A 25,256-nucleotide genomic window follows, 5' to 3' on the forward strand; every position below is an offset into this window, starting at 1 on the left:
CGCTTACAGGAAGCTTTTCCGCCCAGAGCGCTGCTCGCGCGTCAAAAAGTGAGAAGAAAAGGTTCCCCATCCCTTATGATTGGGACATCTCACATAAATCAGCCGGTTTCGGCCTTCAGCGAGCTGCCATTGCCCAGAACCGAGAGCGCGCGCGCTCCCTATTCGCCCCCTAGCGGCTCACATAGCTGCGTGGGAAGCTATCCCAGGGATTTCAGAATGGGTGCTGAGCACAATAAAGCAGGGCTATACACTTCAATTCATTAGCCGTCCCCCGCGCTTTCGAGCCCGGACCGCGACGATAGTGCATGCGGAAGTAGCACACCTACTTCACGCAGAAATAGCAAAGCTGCTGTGCAAAGGGGCTATAGAAAAGGTACTGCCTTCTCTGAGCGAGTCAGGCTTTTACAGCCGCTATTTTCTCGTACCCAAGAAGGACGGAGCCTTCAGACCTATCCTAGATCTGAGACATTTGAACAAAGTGCTTGCGAAAAGACCGTTCAAAATGCTTACGACCAGGAAAATCCTCGCGCACGTTCGCCCGAGGGACTGGTTTATTTCTCTAGATCTGAAGGATGCCTATTTTCAGATTCAGATAATACCCCGTCACAGGCAATTTTTGAGATTCGCCTTCGACGGTCAGGTATATCAATACACCGTCCTGCCGTTCGGCCTGTCTCTAGCACCCCGTACATTTACGAAGTGCATGGACGCGGCGCTTGCCCCCCTGAGAAGTCAGGGGCTGCGAATAATGAACTATCTGGACGATTGGCTGATTTTGGCACAGTCAGAGACAGAGCTGTTATCTCACAGAACAGTGCTTCTCAGTCACCTGGAAAGCTTGGGTCTCACGGTCAACTGGACCAAGAGCTCATTACAGCCCAGCCAGTCAATTTCCTTTTTAGGAATAGAACTGGACTCGGTGACCATGACGGCTCGTTTATCGACACAGCGCGCACGCCGTGTTCGCCACCTAGCCGCATCTTTCCAGAAGGGCAGCTTTCTCCCTTTGAAATCATTTCAAAGGATGTTGGGCTGTATGGCATCAGCTGCAGCGGTGCTTCAGCTGGGCCTACTGCGCATGCGCCCGCTCCAACGCTGGTTGAATGCTCGCGCGTCCCGCCGAGCTTGGGTTTCTAGCGGCCAGAAAATCAGAGTGACTCAGACCTGCATAGCGGCTCTGCAGCCCTGGTTAGTGGCCGACTGGTACCAGCAGGGAGTGATGATGGGAACCATCTCTTATCGGAAAGTCATTTCGACAGACGCGTCCAACTCGGGTTGGGGCGCGCTGTTCGAGGGCAGACCGGTCTTCGGCCAGTGGTCAGACCAAGAGAAGTGTTTTCACATAAACTGTCTGGAAATGATAGCGGTCGAGAACGCGCTGAAGCGCTTCCTCCCGCTCATACAGGGCCAACATGTTCTTGTCCGCTCGGACAACATGTCTGTGGTGTCCTATGTAAACCGTCAGGGCGGTGTCAGATCCAGAAATCTCTGCAATCTGACGGAACGCCTCCTTATTTGGTCTCAGATGCACCTACGCTCGCTGAGGGCGGCCACTTGAACGACGGCCCAGACAAACTGTCCAGGGACAATGTTCCCCCAGGGGAATGGTCCCTGCACCCCCAAACGGTCCAGAAACTGTGGCGCCTATTCGGCAGAGCGGAAGTCGACCTATTTGCGTCAAAAGACAACGCTCAATGCCCGACGTTCTTCTCGAAGGACGAGGACGCGCTGGCCCAGGTTTGGCCCACCCTCCCGCTATATGCTTTCCCTCCGGTCTCTCTGTTGCCACAGGTGATCAAGAGAATCAGGGAAACGCGCCACTCGGTGCGTTTGGGAGAATCAGAATTGGTTCCCGGAACTAGCACGGCTGTCACACACAGCTCTGTGGCCGATTTCGGTGATGGCAGATCTCCTCTCTCAGGCTCGCGGCGCGATCTGGCATCCCCATCCAGAGCGCTGGTCTCTGCACGCATGGTTGATCAACGAGTACTTGTTGCCCTGCCAGAAGGAGTGATGAACACGATCACGCAGTCTAGGGCTCCTTCCACGAGAAGGCACTACGCGTCTAAATGGTCGGTGTTCTCCGGATGGTGCACCGACAGAGGTCTGGACCCACGGACATGCGGGGTGGCGCATCTGCTCACTTTCCTACAAGAGCTGTTGGATAAGGGGAGGTCCCCATCCACGCTCAAAGTATACGTGGCGGCCGTGGCAGCGTTCGCAGAATCGACGCACGGCCAGTCACTGGGAAGACATGAGTTGGTCATCTGCTTCCTTAGAGGAGCTAGAAGGATGAACCCGCCGCGCCCCCCGTCGGTTCTTATGTGGAATCTTTCATTGGTCCTCGAGGCCCTGAAAGCCTTTCCATTTGAACCACTAGACTCCGTGGGGTTGAAATATCTATCACTGAAAACCGTCTTTCTGACTGCACTGTCATCAGTAAAATGTGTGGGGGACCTGCACGCGCTGTCTGTCAGCGCGTCGTGTCTTGAGTTCGGGCCGAATGACTCTAAAGTCATCCTCAGACCTAGACATGGCTATGTTCCTAAAGTGATGGGCACTCCATTCAGAGCGCAAGTTATTTCGCTGTCAGCTCTGCCAGCATCTGACAGCGAAAGCGATGTGAATCTACTCTGCCCTGTCAGGGCGCTGAGATTTTACATTACGCGCTCCGCCTCCTTCAGGCGTTCAGAACAGCTTTTTGTTTCGTTTGGTGGGCGCAGCAAGGGTCTCGCCTCCTCGAAACAGAGCCTGTCCAGATGGATAGTGGACGCTATAGCAGCTGCTTACGCGTCAAAAGGTCTGCAATGCCCTCTGGGCATCAGGGCTCATTCCACGAGAGGCGTGGCCTCGTCGTGGGCATGGTCCAGTGGGATTTCTATCCATGACATATGTGTAGCGGTGGGCTAGAGCTCCCCGTCTACCTTTGTCAGGTTTTATAACCTAGAAGTTCCTGCCTTGCAGGCTAAGCTTTTGTCAGTTTGAAGGAGATGTGTATTCTGCCCAGATATCCCTGCTCAGATCACTCTCACGTGACTCAGCTCTCCTGGTTGAGCTGCACTAGTAGGTTACGTGCCATGTGCCTATACAGACCAGCGCGCTGCTCTGTATTCCCTATGTGTGCTTATGTACAAGTGATGGCCCGCGTGGCTGGCCACCTTATTTTTCCACTTATAGGGTTCCCCTGAAAGTTCGGGGTCTCATGGTGGATGCTTGGCGCGCACGGCGTTGACAAAGTGTTCCCGTAGCGTAAGCTAAACTTACGCAATACGAGAGAACCTCTCGTAAGAGAACGATACTCGGTTACTAACGTAACCTCGGTTCTCTCTAGAGAGGGAACGAGTATTGCGTAACTGGCCATGCTCGCGCCACGAGCGACTTCGCTTCAGTCGACGAAAAACCAGGGAAGTCAGCCTACAGCCCCTACTTTTATACGCTAAGCCACGCCCATTCTGGCGGGCTGTGACGCTATGAAGGCGCGGGCGCCCTTCATTGGGCGTGACGTCACGCCGGGCTCACTGGTAGGCTGCAGCAGTTGCCGCAGGGCAGCCAATGAGCACGCGAGATGGCCTGCTCTAGGTCTGCTAGCTGCTGCACTGCGTTGACAATGAATACAAAATTAAGGATAATTTTTTGGCTTCAATATCTCGAGAAGATGAATCTTTCCCGTAGCGTAAGCTAAACTTACGCAATATTCGTTCTCTGGAGAGAACCGAGGTTACGTTAGTAACCGAGTATCGTTTTTTGTCATTCTCCAGTAGAAACATCTCAGCCTGTGTAGCACCTATGTACACCAAACTTTCCAGTTATACACTTAGCAGTATTCTGAAGATATTTTCAGAGGCATTTGTTTATAAATCATTCCTGGCCTAATTTATGTGACATTTTAATAAAAAAATATGGCGAGAATTGATTTTTTTTAAGGCTATGGACAGTATATTTTGATTTCCTAGGTAATGAAAGCATATATCCTGAAATCCCTCTGAAATTATTTTTTCATCTTGTGTGTAAACAAAATGAAAAAATAATTTTGCACCTGGCTTTATCATATGTTCAGATCTATCTACCGAAAATATATGCAAAATTATGCATATTTAATGAGATAATGCCTAATTTGCATAATTAAACATACAAATTTCAAAAACTTGTAATACATTTTTTTTATATACTTGTGTAAGTAATCGACTGAGAAAGTTTCATGGTGATATCTATTATTTAAAAATTTTACCCTATAGGCTCCTTGCACGTAACTACTTCCTTACCGGAAATGCGGCCTCGTCTTTTCCGGTGTAAACATGGCGCTATTCTACACTAGATGTTTACAAGAGTTGCCGAAACTTACAATAACGGACGTACATCGCCTTTGTAAGTCCTCCTCCAAATCACCTACCAGCAAATTAGAGAAGGGCTTTAAAATGTATGCCTCTTCATATATCCACGGATAAGAAGGTAAGTGTATATGTGACCCGTCACGGAAACCAGGGACACAAGTCGGCAGCACAACTTGCGAGCAAAATGAGAAAGAAGCGTTTTTTTCCAAAATTGGTGATTTCCGCTTTTTTGCAGAATCTGTTAGTTGAGATCATGTAGAAGCCTCTCCATGTTTGAGATAACAGTATTGGTATATTTAAAAGCGTACATTTTGAGGTTGAAATCGGCTTGTTTTTCGGAGATTCTAGCATGCAGTAGGGGCGTGTCATTGTCTGTGTGTATTTCCATACTGAATTGCCGCCGGCGCTTTTGCCCCCGCCCCCCAACAGCGTGGCTACTTATTATGCAGCACTCTGGCCGGCTCTGTCTGATATCAAAATTCAATGAAGATCGATGCCGCAAAGATTGTCGCAGACGAGCTGAACCGTGGCAGTTACACCGAAAATGTTTTCGCCGCACTTTGTGGGCTCGGGAAACTGAACCGGAGGTATGGGCGCGGCGCGCGCGCCCTTGGTGCTTGAATACGGCGGCTCGGCTCGCTGACAGCGGTGGCTAACTGTTTCATATGTGACGTCCCGATTGCTTTGAATGGGGAACGTTTTGTGAACAGGGAACAGACTTAATGGACTGGCAACAATCTCCATAGAACATGAACTGGCACAGTCGTTATGTAAGATGCTGAACCTGCTGATGATATAATGTGCTTGCGGACATTTCATTTGTGTGTGTATACGCACATAAGAAAGTGGTGTAAAGAGATTTGCAACAGTAATCTGAGGAGGAAATATGATTATTTGGAAAATTCCTGTCATGACTGCTTAAATAAAAATGCCAGCAGGCATTTACCTCCTGCATAAACTTTAATATTGTTGACATTTTGGGCACACGCACGTTGCGCACTATTTGCGTTATATGTAGGCCTATGGCTTATTGGTCTTTGTGTGTTGTTGCTGGTTTTGCGTTATATGTATATGGCATATTGGTCAGAGCCGGACAGTAACGGAGTACATTTACTTGAGTACAGTACTTGAGTACAATTTTGAGGGATCTGTACTTTACTCGAGTATCATTTTTGGGGAGTACTCATGACTTTACTCAAGTACATTTGAGAGGCAAATATTGTACTCTTTACTCCAATACATTTCTATCCATAACCGTGAGTACCCGAGTAAAAAAAAAAAAGAAAAAGAAAAATCTCGGACACCCTCAATTTGTTGTTTCCCTCTCAAACGTGATTGGATTGTGCAGGCGCCACTGATTGGGACAGCCTATCAGCAATCACTTTCAGCTTTCCGCCAAAGTCAGCTCTATGGTCAGATTTTATATTACACATTAATGTAAGCCAAGCATTTGGTTTGATGTTCTTGAGTATGTGGTGTGTTTAACACAGTCAGGTCCAAATGTGGCAGTGGCGTAGCCACGAGGGATTTCGGATTTCTTTAAAAAAAAACTTTAGGAGGCAAAATATATTTTTACTGATTATGTGAATTACACTGCGCAAACCAAAGTAGGCTAATACCCAGCGAATGAAGAAGGGTTGGCACTCAGTCTCCACAGTACATAAAATATTCATTTTGTTTTATTTTATTTTTCGGGTTTGCATTTATGAGGAAAAAACAATGTTATGGACGTGTTCTCCGTTACGGACGTGAGCGCTCTGAAAGCGGCATAAAAAATGCTTTAAAACTTTCACAGAGACATCAAACAGAAAACACAAAACCTTTCTTTAACCTGAACTTCGTTTTGCATTAATTGTATCTTAATTTGAATCAATGTTTCATCAACCAATTGCCTGGGTTTAATAAATAAGAAGTAAATAGCAGACGATAGATAAGAAACGGAGGCGCCGGCACGTGAACTGGATCTCGTCTCATAAATGAACCGAAACACAGTGTATAAGGTAGCCTACTTGCCTCTCACAGACATGTCTACTTTTAAACAGAAAAATTCAAAACGAAAGAAAACAGACTACAGACTGCTCTCTGCTTATGTAATCCGTATGAAATGTGCATTTCTCTCTGGCGCGTTCACTACTGAAGATCGCGAGTCAGCATCGTCAACTTTATCTAGCCGACACTGACAAAGAAAACACTTGTTTATTAACAAGTGTTTATTAATAAACAATTAAAATATCTCCTTGCTATATTTTACATATTCATAATCATTCCTTTTGCCGGTTCTTTGTGACAGCTTTTAGGTGCTTTATTGGCAGCGCCACCCTTACATGTGGTGTGTGTGTGTGTGTGTGTGTTGTCCCCGCATTTAAAGATGGGACCCCCCAAAAATTTAATTTAATTAAATAAAGCAACATGGTAAAAAGATGAAAATGACTTGATTTTACTTTCAATTCCTTTTACATTCTCCAAGGTATTAACATTAACATTTTTCATAACTCCATGTAGGACGTTTCTGTGCATAAATGTAAGCACTGTGGCACTAGATTAGTAATGCAATATTTAGAAAATCTACTCTTGTACTCTTGATACTCAAGTACTTTTAAAAACAAGTACTTTAGTACTTTTACTTAAGTAGACATCTGAATGTAGTACTTTTACTTGTACTTGAGTAAAATTTAGCAAGGGGTATCTGTACTTTTACTCAAGTAACAAAGCTGTGTACTCTGTCCGCCTCTGATATTGGTCTTTGTGTGTTGTTGCTGGTTTTGCGTTATATGTATATGGCATATTGGTCTTTGTGTGTTGTTGCTGGTAAACGTTGCAAATAGAGGGGCAGCACAATTGTTTTTCGCCTAGAGCGGCAGAAGTGCATTCGCCGGTCCTGGGGGTGAGTTTGCATTAAACATTAAAGTTTGTCGTTTTGTTTTAATTCTAAGAACACGTACATGTTATCTCATGTTTAGTCTGTTTAGACCTTCCCATACCTACCTATTGTTATTAGCTAGCTCAGGAAAGAAAAAAAAGCTGTAAAGCACAGGGGGAGCTTTACAGGGGGTATGGCTTATCTAAATGAGATGTAAATGAGCCCTATTGTCACTCCCAGCAGCAGAGAGAGGTGAGAACTGCACATCTTTCGAGGCGGTTTTCTCCACTTTTAGTTTTTTTGAGTGCCTAACTTCAAATGGCTACAACTTCTCCAAATATTATCAGATTTCCATGTGTTACACATCGTTGGAAAGCTTGGAGACCACACTTTCAGAATCTGTGAATAACTCAAAATGCTCCAGAACGACTTGTGTCCCTAGTTTCCGTAACTGGTCACATATATCTCAAACTTTATGGCTTACGTTAGTTTGCTAGCTTACATTAGGCTAATAAACAATCCCGATCTGACAGAATATGCGTGTTATAATGTTGTACTGTTTTCTAGTATTAGGCGGAAAATGTCTACGTTGTGTCTGTACGCCTTCATGCATGTTCCTAACTTCTTATTGTGTTAATATGTGATTGGCATTAGTGTCAAACAAAGACAGGGCCACAAGTGAAGTCGCTGTAAAGGCTTTCTGCTTCAGATCCATGAAGAAGCACGAAAAACCTCATTGTGTAAATGTAGGGCTGCACTTGTAATTTGTGTCAGAGTTCCGAGTTCAGCAGTTCCAAAAGGTTCGAGTTCAAGTTGTGTGTTGTGCTTAACATGGTCATGTTACATTTTGACCTTCGTTATCGCTTTGTATGTGCTCAACTTCCAAAAACTGCTCAAGCTGTTCAAGCTGGTCACTGTTGCTGACTTGCATGTGCTAAACTTTTCCAAAAGCTACTCAAGTTGTTCAAGTCTCTGTTACTGCTTTCTGTGCGTTTTATTATGATGTGTTTGAATGGGATTGTGTTTACAGTGTGCAGCTTTGGATGCCAAAATATCATTATTTATGACTTTATATAATGCCATACTTGCTGCACACCACTTCTCATAATTCCATTTAAAGACATCTATTTCTGTGTTAAAGGTTGTATCAAAATCCCTTTTTTCTGGCCCAAAAGAAGGGATTTTCAAAAAAAAAAAAATTATATTATATAAATATATAATATAATATTATATATTAAATTATATATATATATATATATATATATATATATATACACTCACCGGCCACTTTATTAGGTACCCCATGCTAGTAACGGGTTGGACCCCCTTTTGCCTTCAGAACTGCCTCAATTCTTCGTGGCATAGATTCAACAAGGTGCTGGAAGCATTCCTCAGGGAGTTTGGTCCATATTGACATGATGGCATCACACAGTTGCCGCAGATTTGTCGGCTGCACATCCATGATGCGAATCTCCCGTTCCACCACATCCCAAAGATGCTCTATTGGGTTGAGATCTGGTGACTGTGGAGGCCATTTTAGTACAGTGAACTCATTGTCATGTTCAAGAAACCAATTTGAAATGATTAGAGCTTTGTGACATGGTGGAAGTAGCCATCAGAGGATGGGTACATGGTGGCCATAAAGGGATGGACATGGTCAGAAACAATGCTCAGGTAGGCCGTGGCATTTAAACGATGCCCAATTGGCACTAAGGGGCCTAAAGTGTGCCAGGAAAACATCCCCCACACCATTACACCACCACCACCAGCCTGCACAGTGGTAACAAGGCATGATGGTTCCATGTTCTCATTCTGTTTACGCCACTCAGAAAATAAATAAACTGTCTGCACACTTGAATCCTTTAAAGCAATTTTAATCGCCAAGCTTTCGGTCACAAGACCATCCTCAGGTCATTCTGTTTACGCCAAATTCTGACTCTAACATCTGAATGTCTCAACAGAAATCGAGACTCATCAGACCAGGCAACATTTTTCCAGTCTTCAACTGTTCAATTTTGGTGAGCTCTTGCAAATTGTAGCCTCTTTTTCCTATTTGTAGTGGAGATGAGTGGTACCCGGTGGAGTCTTCTGCTGTTGTAGCCCATCCGCCTCAAGGTTGTGCGTGTTGTGGCTTCACAAATGCTTTGCTGCATACCTCGGTTGTAACGATTGGTTATTTCAGTCACTGTTGCCCTTCTATCAGCTCGAACCAGTCTGGCCATTCTCCTCTGACCTCTGGCATCAACAAGGCATTTCCGCCCACAGAACTGCCGCTCACTGGATGTTTTTTCTTTTTCGGACCATTCTCTGTAAACCCTAGAGATGGTTGTGCGTGAAAATCCCAGTAGATTAGCAGTTTCTGAAATACTCAGACCAGCCCTTCTGGCACCAACAATCATGCCACGTTCAAAGTCACTCAAATCAACTTTCTTCCCCATACTGATGCTCGGTTTGAACTGCAGGAGATTGTCTTGACCATGTCTACATGCCTAAATGCACTGAGTTGCCGCCATGTGATTGGCTTCTTAGAAATTAAGTGTTAACGAGCAGTTGGACAGGTGTACCTAATAAAGTGGCCGGTGAGTGTATATTATATATTTATAGAAAACATAAATTATCACATTCATCTAATCTTTCCTAACGATCTGCTAGCAGCCTAGGCTCCGAGATCTGTACAAAAAAACACTTGTTATAAACAAGTGTTCACCACCCACTCAAAAGCAAAACAAAGTGTTCCAACCAATAACCAACGAGATGCACATTTAGGAGAGTTTCAATTGCACGGAAGGGAGGGGGAGGGAGTAGCGAGCTAGCTCTATGTTTTATTTGAACATCAACAGAGTGACGTAGCAATTGATGAATGTGATGATTTATTTTTGGGCCAGAAATCGGTGATACAACCTTTTAAGAAGGATACATTCATGCCAACAGTTCACAAGTCCAACATGACCATATAGAGTAATTACGACTAATCTATCAACAGATGGTCCTCAGGGACACAGATCCTGTAATTATGGTGCGGTGCAGATGCTCATGTGTGGCGGGGACAGCTCTATGCAACCACACAGTTACCCTATTATTCCAGACAGCTCACTTCTCCCAGCTGGGTGTGCCAGTGGTTCCTCCTGTACACAGCTGTACAGAATCTGAGCAACAATGGCACAAACCCCGAACAGCAGTAAGTTTCATAGCAAAGCATGGTTCATATGGGATAGTTTGCATAGATGTATGTCATGCAATAGTATGTACCAGTAGCTGCAAAATAGAACCTCTGTTTAATAAATTCTCAAAATTATGAGTGTATTTTAACATGTATTTTATCACAATTTCACAGGGTGTAAAACCAGGTCCAGTTGGGAAGATGGTGGTTGTTAAGCCTGTGCAGGGTCGGATGGGTAAAGGAGGATTACGGTAAATAAATATTAACTTAACAATTATTTTCATGAGTTGTTTCCCCCATTGTTATGTCAAATTAAGTACCTCTTTATGATATTTTTTATTAAAAGGAGCACCCTCTACAGAGGAATGACTGGCCCTCTTCCTGACCTGTCGGTACTTCGTGTGGCCGAGGTGTACATTGGCCTAGATCCACTGGATATGCCCCTGGTGACAACAATGGGGATGAGCATTGACAAGCCCCTTGTGGATTCTGAATTTGGACTGGTACAGAGGGGTAGTGTGATCTCCTATCAGCAGCCGAAACTTCTGACACAATGCACAGAGCTACATAAGAATGCCCCGGGTCCTCCATGTCTTCCCCTTATTACTCATCTGCTGTCACCAACAGAATGTGTGTGGGTATGCACAGAGGAAGAACATTTGCATATACAAAGTTTGCAGCTATCTATTGAGATGGCTCACAAAATTGAATTGTCGACACGGGGTCAGAGCAAAGATCTAGAGTGGCACGTGCTGCGGCGAATGAGGATAACATCCTCAAGGTTTAGGGAAGTTCCCCATGTTAGAGGTTACAGTAGTGCTGAGCATCTTGCAGAGCGAATTATCAGGGGCACCAGACAAACTGCGGAAATGAGGAGAGGTTCAGAAATGGAGTTTCAGGCAGCAAAAGAATATGCCCAGTACAACAATGTCAATTACTCCCCTTGTGGACTTGTGGTTCACCCACAGGCTCCATGGCTAGGGGCCTCACCGGATGGCTTTGTTTATGATCCCAATGCAACACCTGCTTACGGTTTGGTTGAAATTAAATGTCCAAATGCTAAAAGTTACATTGACTGCAAGTACTTGCACATGTCAAATGGTGCTTTTAAACTAAAGAAAAGCCATGCCTATTTTTGGCAAATACAAGGCCACCTTTTAATTACTGGACTTCAGTGGTGTGACCTTTTTGTCTGGGCAGAGGAAGATTTCTTTGTGCAGCGACTGCACTCAGACAAAGAAGTTCAAGAAACAATCAGGCAGAAGTGTGATCATTTCTACTTCAGCATTTACATGGCAAAGTATCTCTCAATGAGACGATCACAACTGATTGGCAGGTAAAGAAATCATAATCTGATTCATTATGTATTTTATTAGGACAATGAATTTGACTTCTCATTTACGTTACATTTCCCACTCGTACCTACAGTGTATATATATATTTCGCCTGGAACTGATTGCTAAATGATGTGATCTGGGATAAAATGTGTCTTCAAGCTTGTTGCTTTAAAAAAAAAAAAAAAAAAAAACAGTTGAATAAGTAATGTCAGATTTATTCATGGACTTTATACAATATGGCATAATTTTACAATAAAAATCATTGTTTATAATGTTGTGTGAGATCACATCTGTTGTCACTGTATGATAATTTATTCAGATAAATAATGATTAATACTTACATTTAAAAGTTGTAGGTTTCTGTAATGTAAACTTGTCAGCACTACTTGGCCCATGCTGTGACAAGATGTTTATTTTGATAATTGCTAAGCAGGCAAGCAACGGCAAAAATTGCATTAATGCTTCCAGCAATTGACAAAGGAATAACAGAATCAAAAAGTTTATTCTCCTTTACCCTTCGGATGACTCGCTCAACATGCACTCTTACACGAGCAATTTTCTGTGTTTGGAGGACACTGGGTGCTGGCATCTGGCTTTTTTTGTTGAGAAAAGGTGGACAGTACACTTTACACTTCACACAGTCAGTGATCAGGAAAACTTTATCAACCATCACGGCCATGTCATCAGTTAAAAGGTCAGCCAACCCTGACCGCCTAAAGAGTTCTTTATCACTTATTGACCCCTCATAGAGTGAAGAGATGAAGGTCACTGGACCATTAGGGGCGATCCCGATAAGTCCTTTCATTGTACAGTGAGATTTGTACTTAGAAAACATCTCACTTTGGAGGAGAGGCGAGGATGGCGTCTGGCACTTGAGCTCTGTACAGTCAACTATTATCTGAGTATCGGAGAAGTCTTTGAAATCATCAGGAAGGTGAGCTTTAATGTCTTCAGGCTCAATCCAGATAGCCACTGAGCCCAAGAGTGTGTACAGGTAGTTGGTCCACGAACAGATAATGCGGCTTACAGTAGAGATGTGAATGTTGAAACGGTTTGCCAAGTCCTGCTCCTTTAAACCAACGGACAAGTACATTAGGAAAAGGACTAGCTCATCGATGGGTTGCAATGATTGTCTCTGGGGAGAAAACAAACACACACACACAAACATCATTAAACCTAATGTAACCTCTAGTCTAATAGATAAAAGGATGTGCAATTATCATTACTGCTGTTGGTCTATAATTAAAAATACAACAGCAATAATACTCTACATGTTACTGGAAATTTCAAATGTGGGACTGTGACTGCAATAGGCTACTCAGGCACCTTACTTATTTATTGATTTATACCTAGGGTGACCATATTCTGAGAATCCAAATGAGAGGACACCCTCCCCAGCATGGGCGTGACTAACGACCCCCAACTCAAATCTATAAATTAATATGGATCCAAGCTAGAAAATACTCAATCTAATATCAGAATGTTGAGGTAAATGCAGTCAGATGTCATTTTCATCTCTCACATTAATTTGAAGGTTTGCTTTGAAAAACCACCATAATAAATAAAATAAACTAAAGAATATTTATATTTGCAGAAATATATTATGAATTATTAATGATTATCATTAATGACAACTGCAACAACATTAATGACAACATTATTATCAATGACAACTGCAAAAACCAACCGTGTGTGTGGGACGGACAGATGTTACTGCTTCATTCAATTTTTCAGCAGCTTTGGCCCTCGACGCACGAACCATTTTATGCACCGATGGTTCAACCAATCTCCAAAACAGCATAAGGTTATGATAACTGGGAAATCTATGGGAACGGAACAGAAAGAGTACACAACGTTACAATATGGTCACGTATGGTCCAAGTTACTAAAGTCAGGGGTATCTTGTTCGCATCTTACCATGTATAGAATCGAATGTCGTCGTCAGAGTGGGCGAATCTTTGTAATCCAAATTTACAGCTAATTTTCAGCTCCTGTATCTCTTTCTTTAATGAGTCATTTTCTTCTTTTAATTTCGTGTTTTCGTCAATTGCCGAGTCCATGAAAGCGGGTTCTGGGACGGATGAATAGTCATGATCAGCAGCAGGAGTGCAGTCCATATGTTGCCCATCTTCTGCTAATGCCAGCTCAGGCTGAAGTTTGCTTACTCTGTCCCAAACGCTCAGTCTTGGTGATGGGATGGAGTAATCATTCCACTGGAACAATACCGGGACAGCTCCTTTCTTTAGTTGCCTTTTGCCTCTGGAAAAAAACTCTATCTTTTTTAAGGCTCATTTTCCGCTGTTTACGCCGCCGCCATATTTCGCCAAACAGGAAGAGAGCGGGCCGTATTTACCCGTTGCGGATATGACGTCAGGTTGCTATGTGCAAGGAGACCATTCATCTGTAGTGTCTCGCCTTAAGGACAATGGAGCTAGTGGGAGAAGTGAGGGGAACTCCCCCACGCTCCTTAAAGAGCTCCATCTGAGATCCCCTCGGCTGCAGCCTTGCGTGCCGCCTCGGCAAGCACTGGACTTGAGCTGCAATGCTAAGCGACTTGACACTCTTCAGTCATGCACTGCGTAAGCCATGAATGGCAAGTTGGTACATGTGCCTCAGACACATGGTTCCGCGGGACGTGTCCCAATAGCATCAGCTGACGTGGCATTGCGTTCCCTTCTCAGGGAACTGTGGGTCACTTTTGGGTTTGTATTTGTAACGAGGGTAGATGTTGTGGGAAGAAGGAAGCGGGGGAGCAAACGTTTCACAACTTTAATAATCATAAAATAAAACAAACACAAAACGAAAGTAAAGGCGGCAGCCCCTCGCGGATGACTGCCACCACATATAAACAAAACAGAACATAACATAACAACGATCGTCCTTCACGGTCGTTGCTCCTCCTTTTATGCTTCCGCTCCTCCGTGAGAGATACGAGACCGGTGCGTCGCACAGGTGTCGCTCATCATCAATCACGCCACCGGCCTTGCGCCGTTCTCTCATGGGCCTCGGCCTCGTCCTGCTCGCCACAGTATTCTTACATCGTGTCTTAACCAGACATGGCAAGACACCTCAAGACACAATAAAAGGTATCTTTTCTGTTAATAACAGTTTGTGAAACAACAACCTATAAACTATGACAATGATAATCTCAGGTATTGATTAGGTGCTTTATTTAATGTTATTTGATGTATTTTGTGACAAAGATTGATTCAGTCACTCAGTATGTATTTTAATTATGTTAAAATGGTGTAATGTTTATGAATTTGATTATGTACTTATCCTTTTCAATGTGAGTGCAGTGCGCTTGCAAAGAGAGCTCCACCTACATGCTCTTCTGATTGGCTGTGATTTTTGATTGATTTTGTCAAATATTTGTCTTGTCTGGTTTGTACAGAAAAATTGTTTGTTGCAGGAATCTTATCACATCGCATCTGCTTAAGACAAAGTGTTATGCCTGTCCATCCGCAGAATAGGGTATGCAAAATGTGATTAGAGAATTGGTGTGACTGTGCAGTCTGATACAGGACATGTATTCATACAATCCTCAGCTCTACTGAGATGACTCAAAATGTCAGTGATCCTTCTTCATTTGCTTATTCAATTTAATTTTGTCAAATGAATTTGTCATTGATAGTTCTGCCAAGACCACTAACGTCAAATACTATTGACAATTAGCATACAGTTAGGATTGGCGGTATAGTTCTGTTCTGGGCAAGAACTCCCTGCACATCTATGCAGCCTAGCATGATGGATAAGAGCAGGGAGAGCAGCAATAACCCCCCTTAGGGTAAACAGAACAGAACCAACATGAATGTATTGCAGATATGATTAATTCAAGATTCTAAAGTACAACATATTTCGATAATTTATTCCGATTCAAAGGGCTATCAGAATGCCAAATACTGACTGCACGAGAGGGGGAGGAGCTGGGGATGGAGGAGGGTAATTAGCTCCTGAGAAACACGATAGCTGCTGATAATACTGAAGGAGCTTATGTATACAGTGATAGGTGTCGTATTCCTATGGGTAGACGTGGATCAGATGAGAGTCAGCTGATGCGAGCTTGACTAATGTGACCTGCCAGAACTGACGCTACGCTTAATTTATCCTACTACAGACTGATCATATTTCAAACCACTGTAACTGTATACCAGCTAAATCTACCAAATGTTTTGTAGACTACATTTATTGATTTGATAAAGCAATCACATCCGATCACTACATTCATTCACTAGTCAAGTACTTGATGCAGTGATCGACCATGTGTACAACTTTTTCCACTACACTGTAGATTATTTCACATCTACAAAAGAAAGAGTTAGAGTGGAATGACTTGCATCTATAACAGCCAAACTCAGAAGATCATGGTTGCACATATGCACTTGTAGTTTACTTGTACTCTTTGTTTTCTGTGATGTATTTTGCACTCTGCACAAGAACTGGAAATAAATTGCAGTCCAGCTAAAAATTAAATAGATTTAATACTGAATAGTTGGGTGCATTATAGGTAGTTAAGGCAAGCCTCAAAAACTGCAATATTAGCATAATGCATTAATTTTTAAAAATGTTTTATGTAGAAGATATCCATCATCAGAACTGTACAATCTACTTTTTTCTGAGTTGTACCTGTGAAATAATCTATACATGGTATTGTATGAGCAAATATTCCAATCACAAATTATATACACTTTGGTGTTTTATGTACAACCATTCACTAAAACTGTATGTGTGTGAAACAATGATAATATTGAAACCTTAAAAGGTTTCTGCACCAACTGGAACCTCTTTCAAAGTTTGGACTTGGAGGCTGTAGAGACTATTGCAGATTACATACATTTCTGTAAAGATAATGTGTTGAACCAAAAATTAATAACTATATACCTAAATGTGGCATTTAAGAGGGGACCTTGTAGCTATGAAAGATGCACTTAAGGAATTGAACTATAAACTAAGGGCAGATAGGAGGAAGGAGAGAGAGAAATTTGAAACTCATTGTTCGACTAACAGTAAAAAAATATGGGATTCTATGAAATATATGACAAATATGGCTCCAGCCAAAAGATATATCAATGTGATAGATGAGGGGGCAAAGGCAAATGAGTTGAACAATTTTTATTGTAGGTTTGAAGTAAGAGATTTCTCACAGGAGCAGGAAACTGCACTGGATGTTTTATCTGTATTGGATTACTCTAAAATAACTATTGACCAGCATATGGTGTAGAGACTGTTTTCACATGTCTGTCCCAGCCAGGCTTCTGGGCCAGACGGCATCTCTGGGCGATTATTGAAATCGGGCAGTGAAGAGCTGGCAGAAGCCTGGTGCCACATTTATTAGAAGTCTTTAGACATGCATACAGTACCCTCAATTTGGAAGAGTTCTATTATTATCCCTGTCCCAAAAAAGGTTAGCTGTAAGGAGAATGAGTATCATCCAGTAGCACTTACTCCAATAGTAATGAAGTGTTTTGAGAAAATTATGATTAATTTAGTAAAAACAGAGGTCAGCGGACCCATTTCAATTTGCATATAGGAGAAATAGACAGATAGTACAGATGATGCTGTTATTGTCACACTGTGGTGTGGGTTGAAGACTCAAAATCCAAAGGCTCCAATTCAAACAATTTACTATATATTTTACTCACAGGTACATACAGGCAGGCAGGATGACACACAGGTACATACAGGCAGGCAGGATAACACACAGGTACATACAGGCAGGCAGGATAACACACTAAACATAACTATGAACAAAGTAACATAGATGCTACATAACATAGACGAGAACGGACAAAGACTAACTGAACAGAAGGAGACTAAATACAGATACTAATGAACAATGATGAGGTGAACACAGGTGAAACAGATGAAGACGAAGAACAGGTGGGTAATTGAGGGAGTGAGTTCAGGTGTGGAAACATGAGGGATTCTGGGAAGTGTAGTGAAGACGAAGACAGGATGGTGCAGACGATGACTGTGACATAACGCCCCCCTTCAAAAAGGCGCGACCTCAGGCTCTGTGCTGAGACCAGCGGTGAGGGCTCGGTGCTGGACGGGACCAGCGGTGAGGGCTCTGTGCTGGACGGGACCAGCGGTGAGGGCTCTGTGCTGGACGGGACCAGCGGTGACATGGCGTGCCATGGGAGGAAGCTCTCCAGACATCTGGAGAGCGCTTCTCTCCAGTCCAGACCGGAGAGATCTGGGAGCTCCCTCGGATCTACCTCCTTAGCCCCCAGCCGGTAACACGCCTTAATCGCCTCATCACCCAGAGAGCATGAGGCAGCGAGAGGAACAAACTCCCAGGTGTAGTGGAACAGATCGCGGCTATCCAGGGCCAAGGCCGCGATCTGTCCAGCGAGCTCCAAGCTCATGATGTGGTCGGTTCTTCTGTCATGGTGTGGTGTAGGTTGAAGAAGACTCAAAGTCCAAAGGCTCCAATTCAAACAATTTACTATATATTTTACTCACAGGTACATACAGGCAGGGATGACAGGCAGTAAACATAACTATGAACAAAGTAACATAGATGCTACATAACATAGAAGGGGGAAGGGCTAATAACGTAATAACCTGTGCTCTGAACGGCGTTGAGAGCACTTTAGGTACATAACCATGCCTGGGTTTGAGGATGACCCTGGAGTCATCTGGTCCAAACTCCAAACATGAAGGGCTCACTGAGAGAGCCTGCAGATCTCCCACTCGCTTGATAGATGCCAGTGCCAACAGGAGAGCAGTCTTTAGCGAGAGAGGTTTAAGATCAACCGACTGGAGCGGTTCAAAGGACGGACCCTTCAGAGCCCCAAGGACCGTGGAGAGGTCCCAAGGAGGCACAGAAAGAGGTCCAGAGGGATTAATCCTCCTAGCATCTTTTAGAAACCGTACCACCAGGTCGTTTCTTCCTAGTGATTGGCCAGCCACCCATGCACGTAATTTCCACGGGGTTACGGGAGTCATGACCCCCTCAAAAATCAGATCCAGCTAATATAACCTCCCCAATATCATCACATCATTCAGATTAAAATAAATATGAAATATTCCGAATGAATACTTTTGTTCGTTTTCTTTATTAAATTAATTTGCCAGCAAGAAAGATAGTATCATATTTTAAATAATCTGTAATGTACCCCCCGCCCACCGCACGACTACTTGGTATTACCCAACCCGCTTTCTCTACCAAGTTTGTTCACTATTTTGCGCAGTCGCTGGGATGAATGGTTGGAGAAAGCTGACGGTGCATGCTAACGGATGGAAAGATGAAAAGGACACTGAAAGGCAGCCAGACAACGATTTTTCATTGTTGGTCGACCCCAGCCAAAAAGAGGAAAAATCCTGACAAAACGGAGGCACCCCATTGCTAAGTTAGCTGTTAAGTTAGCTCAGCATTTCTCAAAGTGTGGGGCGCGGGCGTGGGGCGCGGTGCCCATCTTTTTAATTCCTTTATTTATTGACCATAGACTCAAAACAAAACAAAGACACATTTAAATGTAAGCCTTACTTAACCTTTTCACACGTAAATTTAAAAGTTTTTCAAGGCGACCGTTATTGATCGTAGTATCACTTTATGGTTCCCATGGAGACGCGTCATTCATTGCTTGTCACACCGCAGCCACAATAGCTGAATGACTGATGATCTGCTTTTATTTCCTTTTTTATTCAAAATGTCACAAATTTGTTAGCTATAGCAGGATATATCTGATATTCTGATTGTCAAATATGTGCAAGTGGATGTGTTTTGTTGTTCAAAGACCTTTATAACGATCGCGTTAGTTGAGCTGTATGCGCAACGTATTTAGGTATCTTATTAAAATACCTAAAAAAATACGTACATTATTAGGAATTTACCACCTCTGGCTCAATTTGAGATTATTATTATTATTATTATTTTATTTTTTAAAATAACACTTTGATTTTAAAGAAGCGATTTACATACACTTTGAGCGTGGACGGGGAGCGGCCCACGTCCAATAGCTCCTGCAGGAAGGATAGTACCACAGATACCTCACATGACTCTGGGTCAGAACGATTTTTCGAGCACCAACTGGAAAAACCCGACCACTTCAAAGCATAAAGGCGCCGAGTAGACGGGGCCCTGGCTTGACATATAGTGCTTAAGACCTACTCAGGAAGGTCCCTGGGTACCCGTTTAGGGGCCATACATGGAGGGCCCATAAGTCGGGTCGAGGATGCCATATTGTCCCGTTGGCCTGTGTGAGGAGGTCTTTCCTCATTGGAACAGGCCAAGGGATTGTGTCCGATAGCTGAACCAGCTCCGGAAACCACGGCCTGTATTTCCAGAGAGGGGCCACCAGAAGGACTGGGCATCCGCTCTCCCTGACCCGTTTGATGACTTGTGGAATCATCGAGACGGGGGGAAAAGCATAAAGGGGGCGGTTGGGCCAGAGATGGGCCAGCGCGTTCCTGCTCTTCGAGAAGAACACTGTGCAGTGGGTGTTGGTTCTTGAGGCGAAAAGGTCGATTTCGGCCTCTCCGAATACATTCCATATCAGACTGACCATCTGTGAGTTCAGGGACCACTCGCCTAGGGGAGTGTTGCCCCGTGAGAGCATATCTGCACCCAGATTCTGAATGCCAGGGATATGTGCTGCTCTCAGAGAGCTCAGATTGGTCTGTGCCCATAAGAGGAGGCCTCTCGCCATGGCATGCAGGTTGCCTGACCTGATGCCACCCTGGCGATTTATGTAGGCCACCACTGACATATTGTCCATGGGGACTAAGACGTGGTGATCTTTTAGGTTTGATAGAAATTCTTTCAGGGCCAAACCAACTGCTTTCATTTCCAGACAGTTGATATGTAAGCTCTGCTCCTTTCACAGTTCTGTCACCCTTGTCTGGGTTTTCTCTTGGTTTAGTGACAGAGCTGTGAAAATCCCGGTTTGTCATGTGTTTGTGTTTAGTCTGGTCTGTTGTGAGCACATTTCTGTCATGTTATTTCCTTGTGCCATGTTGTTACCCCGCCCATCTTGTTATCTCGTTATTGGTTAATTTTCCCCAACTGCCTGCCTCGTTACCTTATGTTTGTTCCCCTATTTAATCTCCCTGTGTTTGCAGTCCTGTACTGGTTTGTTGTCCATGTTTCCCTCGTGTTTTCTGTGCCTGCCTGAGTTCTTGTTTATCCCCCCACGGGGTTGCTTTGTTTGTAGTTTTGTTTACTTAATAAATATCCTTACCCGCACTTGTATCCACGCTTCCTGTTTTACCCATTCCATGACAGCTCCGTGCTCAACCAGAGGCCGGAGGCAGGCTTGCCCTCGTGTAGCGCTCCCCAACCCAGGTTGGATGCGTCTGTAAAAAACACTTTCCTCCTGGAAACTACTCCCATGGTCACAGCCTCGTGGTACCAGCCCTGAGCCTGCCAGGGAATCAGGGTTCTTAAACAACCGTGATTCACCATGATGCACAGGCTGCCTGACTGCCAAGCATGGGTTGGCACACGGCGTTTCAGCCAGTGCTGGAGCTGGCGCATGCGCAGTAATCCCATATAGTTTTTCCCATATGGCTTGCCAGGCCGGCACCCGTGTGGCTTGGGTTTGACACACTGATTGGGATGGGTCGCCTAACATAGGGGGACCTAATACCCTTATATTGTGATTTGTGCACATACTGAGTGTTGGACTGACTGTACAAGCTTTCGCCTGGGGGGGAGTCTGTGTTACAATAGGGAAGGGGCCACCTAGTGGAGGCGGCGTTTCTTCTTCCTTGGCTGATGCGGAAAAGGAAGAGCAGGTGAAGCGGCGTAGCCGTCTCGTGAGAGAACTAGCCGCGTTCGCAGCACGGAGATGGGCATGCTCTCACAGGCCGAGCAGCCGCCGGAAGCGAGTGCAGTCTCGGCGTGGTCGATCCCCATGCATGAGATGCAGCTTGTGTACTCGTCGGCCTCGTGCAGATTGCATCCGCACGTGGCACAAGATGAGCGAGGCATTTGAAACAACGCCTCGCACACTCAATACACTTGAAATATAGAAAAAAGGATATTAGTGTCATCGCCGGATAGCCACAGGTGAGACGGCGTCAGGAGAAAATGGCTGAGAAGGCGTAGTCTGCTGAAATGATGCTCGCTCAGGTTGAAGGGCTTGTTCTCAGTAAACAGTCAGAGACGTGAAGTTGTCACTGAAGGAGTAAAATCTGCTATAATGGCAAATTCGGGGGACTATTATAGGCTAAGGCCATGCCCCCTTGGCGGGCTCTGACGTGTAATGACGTAGGACTAGCTCATTGGTCGCACATCTGCGGCGCCCGCGCCATTGGATGTGCAGTTGACGCAGCACAGCCTATGAGCGAGCCAGACGCTCAATGTGCTAGCTGTGCAGCTGCAAATGCGTTTTACATATAAGCTTCAGTAAATCGAGGAAAAGGAGTTTCCCCACTGCGTATAGCTCAAGCGGCAACATTCTAATCTGAAAAATGAAGCCTACCCGGAAGTGCGAAAAACTGCAATACATCGAAAATCCGCAAGAGGGAGGTCCCAAAAGGGAGCAAATATCCATAGACCCCATGTTAAAATGTCCGTTTTCACAGCATAAATTCATATGTTTACATGTTGGTCCCATGGACTTTTATTGTATTTTTCGATAGGTTCCGAGTGCCTGACAACTGTGAGGGGGGTGAATTTTTTTTCTAACTCGTTAGTTTAGATCGTATTTAGATATAAAATGTATGCCAAATAAGGGCGTGGTTAACTTTGATTGACAGCTTGATTGACAGCTGATAACGGGCTGCACCGAGTAGACAACACAACACATCATACCACCTCTGTATCCTTTCTGAACATTTGTATTGAAATATCTTACATAAAATGGGTTGCTCTGCTATAAACTGCACTAACCGACACTGTAGGAGGACTTCGCTCCATTTTTTCTGGTAAGTGACATTCCACTACTATTTCACGTAGTTAGCATTATTTAGCATCAATGTTTGTGGGCAGTGGCATTGCAACAGTTAGCATTAAATCGCCTCAGATAAGTTAGCGTCTGAGGTACTAGGTTTGCCAACCGTTCCGTATAATACAGTAACTTATAGTCGTGCTGCTGACAATTAGCTGTATAACGTTAACACCTTCATTGATTCATTATTTGGGTAGATGATAAGCAGTGTGCATTTTTTGGTTCATTAAACTAAAGGACAATTTCGTTATTTTACAGTTAAAGCCCTGTTTTAAGATCGTTTCTGATGAAATAGAACGGTTAAAATTAAAATTTGGACACATGATACATATAATACGGAATCGTCCCGTATTTGACACATAAAAGTCTTGTTCCGTATTGAACTGATACGGAACGCACTTTTTGGCAAAATGATCATGATAGCCTCTATGTGGTTGTTCAGTCTTGTATATTGATTAGGCTAACTTTGCTATTCTATAAATATATAGGCCTAATACGTTGTATTATAATATGCTATAATGTGTATGATAGAATACAATATTTTTAAAAACATTATTCCGTGGGGACATGTCATCACCACCTATTTTTTAGTCTTAAGTCATTTTTTTGTGCACAGACATGGTTAACATGGTTAACTTTCTACTAAACTAGGCCATAACATTTGCATTATATTTACCAGTGTTTCTGTTTTCAGATCAGCCTAAGGTGTGAAACAGTTTGAAATTCTAACAGATGGAGCAAAAGCCATGCTGACCAATGGAAACTTCTGATTTCAAAGACTTTTCATCAGATCAGTGCCATTCAGACACTCAGCAATGTTATTTAAAAAAATAACTGGGACTGGGTAAACTCCATAAAGATCATTGCCATTCCACAATACTGACTATTTACTTGCTTACAACATTGTGTTATTTACCTGTAATGCTCAAGACTTAAATAAAAATGCAAATTTACTTCCGCATCACATTTGTAAGTGTTTTAATTTTCAAGTTCAGTGCCATCAACAGTAAGTTGACGTAACAGACATTGGTTTGGCATAAGTAAAGGGAAGGTTGTAACAATCCATCAGTCCTAGACAAAAAAAGTGACATGTACAGTTTCAATGGGTTCAATATCATCATCATTTGTTAGAAAAGTGTTAGAGGTTAGAGCCCAGGGACCTCCTTGCCGCCTCCTCTCCACGGCGAACATAGCTGTCCCCCATGATCCACACAGTGGGAACTGCAAAAATAGAAAGGTAAACATTTCAATACAGTGTAATGCAATAGAACACGATAGTGCCAACTAACAACACTTGTAAATCACCAGTAGTCACGATTGTGATTTTAACAGTAAAAATACATATTGCGCAAACCATCACTCTAAAATGCTATTTAGTTTTACTCATTGCATAATCCATAACAAAACATCCCTTGTATATATATATATATATATATATTATACGTCCCTCTTATGGGAATGGCGTCCATAACGAAAACTGCAGAAAAACAAAATGAATATTAACATTAAACAATTGGAAATGGTGACCAAGTATATCAAGATACTGCCGGCTCTTTAATTAAAGTTAGACTGCCACTGACCACTCGAGCAAAATAGCGACAGTGCGCTATCTGAAATGGGTCTTTATTTTTTACAGTCTATGGTCTTTAGTGACAAAGTATACCAACAGGCTATATAAAATAAAATGTCACAACCCTGTCTCTTTTTGTGAGACCAAAGATAGCCCGTTAGATATACACAAGACGAATTATATCTCATGTTCAACCACTAGACAAGAGACAGAGACAGCGGCAACCGTCAGAGCACTAGCCGAGGTAAGCCTATTCCAGGCGGGGTACAGGAGTGCTCAGCGTCCGGTGATCACCTCTGAAAACATCAGATCAAATTTTTAAATAGGCGCTATCTTAATAAATAAACCACAGATTTGAGCTTTAAACAACTACATTGTCGACTGAAAAACTATTAAAACTACATTTCGTGACACAATAACAGTAGTATTTTTAAATTTCGCGGCTTTTCAGTTAGCTGCTAACGTTAGCTTATTTTACCAAGAAGTTGCAAACACAACTTGTAGAACTAACTTGTCACATGAGTTTACGCGGATAGTACCTTGTAGGATACGTAACTATAAGGTGTCTGAACATGCCTTTAAGAGACATACATGAGCTTCACGTTACAACTTACCAGCAAATTCAGATGGGTTGTAGGCTACTCTTCAGCAGCTGAAGCTGCTTGGCTGAAGAGGCGGGTCCACTGGCCGGCTCAGTCTCACACAAAGCCCGCCCTTTTACCCATATATGGATTGGCCAGACGATGGGCGGGGCTAGGATTTCTCAAGATTTTCCAAGATGGCGCCGCCCATAACCCCCATAAACGGCTTCAAAACCGTTCTTCAGAGAGTCTATGGGTGACGTCACAGACGCTTTGTCCATATTTTTTACAGTCTATGGTATAGCTACGCAATACAAAGTGACCGTTCGAAAGGGAACTCTAAACATCTGTAGTAGGTTACGACAACAGTTGCACTTTTTACGTCGTCTGAGACTTTTTGGTGTTGATCAAAAGTTTATGATAATCTTTTATCAGGCTTTGAGAGCTTAAGGAGATACAGCATTACAGTCTGGTTTGGTAATATGTCTGTGCAGCTGAGAACTAAACTGTTCCGGTTGA

At 43.5% G+C, this 25,256-nt stretch overlaps 1 protein-coding gene across 1 annotated transcript; it reads left to right on the forward strand.

The window, feature by feature from the left end:
* The first annotated feature begins 4,292 nt into the window (after nt 1-4,292).
* Nucleotides 4,293-11,786, forward strand: LOC130085873 (uncharacterized). Its single transcript, XM_056251857.1, has 4 exons — nt 4,293-4,449; nt 10,175-10,369; nt 10,526-10,602; nt 10,698-11,786. Exons 1-4 carry the CDS (start codon nt 4,420-4,422, stop codon nt 11,689-11,691), a joined length of 1,296 nt encoding a protein of 431 aa, XP_056107832.1. The 5' UTR covers nt 4,293-4,419; the 3' UTR covers nt 11,692-11,786.
* Nucleotides 11,787-25,256: the final 13,470 nt, after the last annotated feature.

The sequence above is a fragment of the Rhinichthys klamathensis genome, unplaced genomic scaffold (genome assembly GCF_029890125.1).
Source record: "Rhinichthys klamathensis goyatoka isolate OS25496 unplaced genomic scaffold, OSU_Roscu_1.1 h1tg000090l_1, whole genome shotgun sequence".
Lineage (NCBI taxonomy): Eukaryota > Metazoa > Chordata > Actinopteri > Cypriniformes > Leuciscidae > Rhinichthys > Rhinichthys klamathensis.

What these genes read in the sequence shown, in the direction of transcription:
- LOC130085873 (XM_056251857.1), top strand. Translation starts at nt 4,420, where the DNA reads ATGCCTCTTCATATATCCACGGATAAGAAG. An exon ending in ATATATCCACGGATAAGAAG is followed by an intron (nt 4,450 to 10,174) that starts GTAAGTGTATAT and finishes ATCTATCAACAG; the next exon opens with ATGGTCCTCAGGGACACAGA. An exon ending in GGCACAAACCCCGAACAGCA is followed by an intron (nt 10,370 to 10,525) that starts GTAAGTTTCATA and finishes ACAATTTCACAG; the next exon opens with GGTGTAAAACCAGGTCCAGT.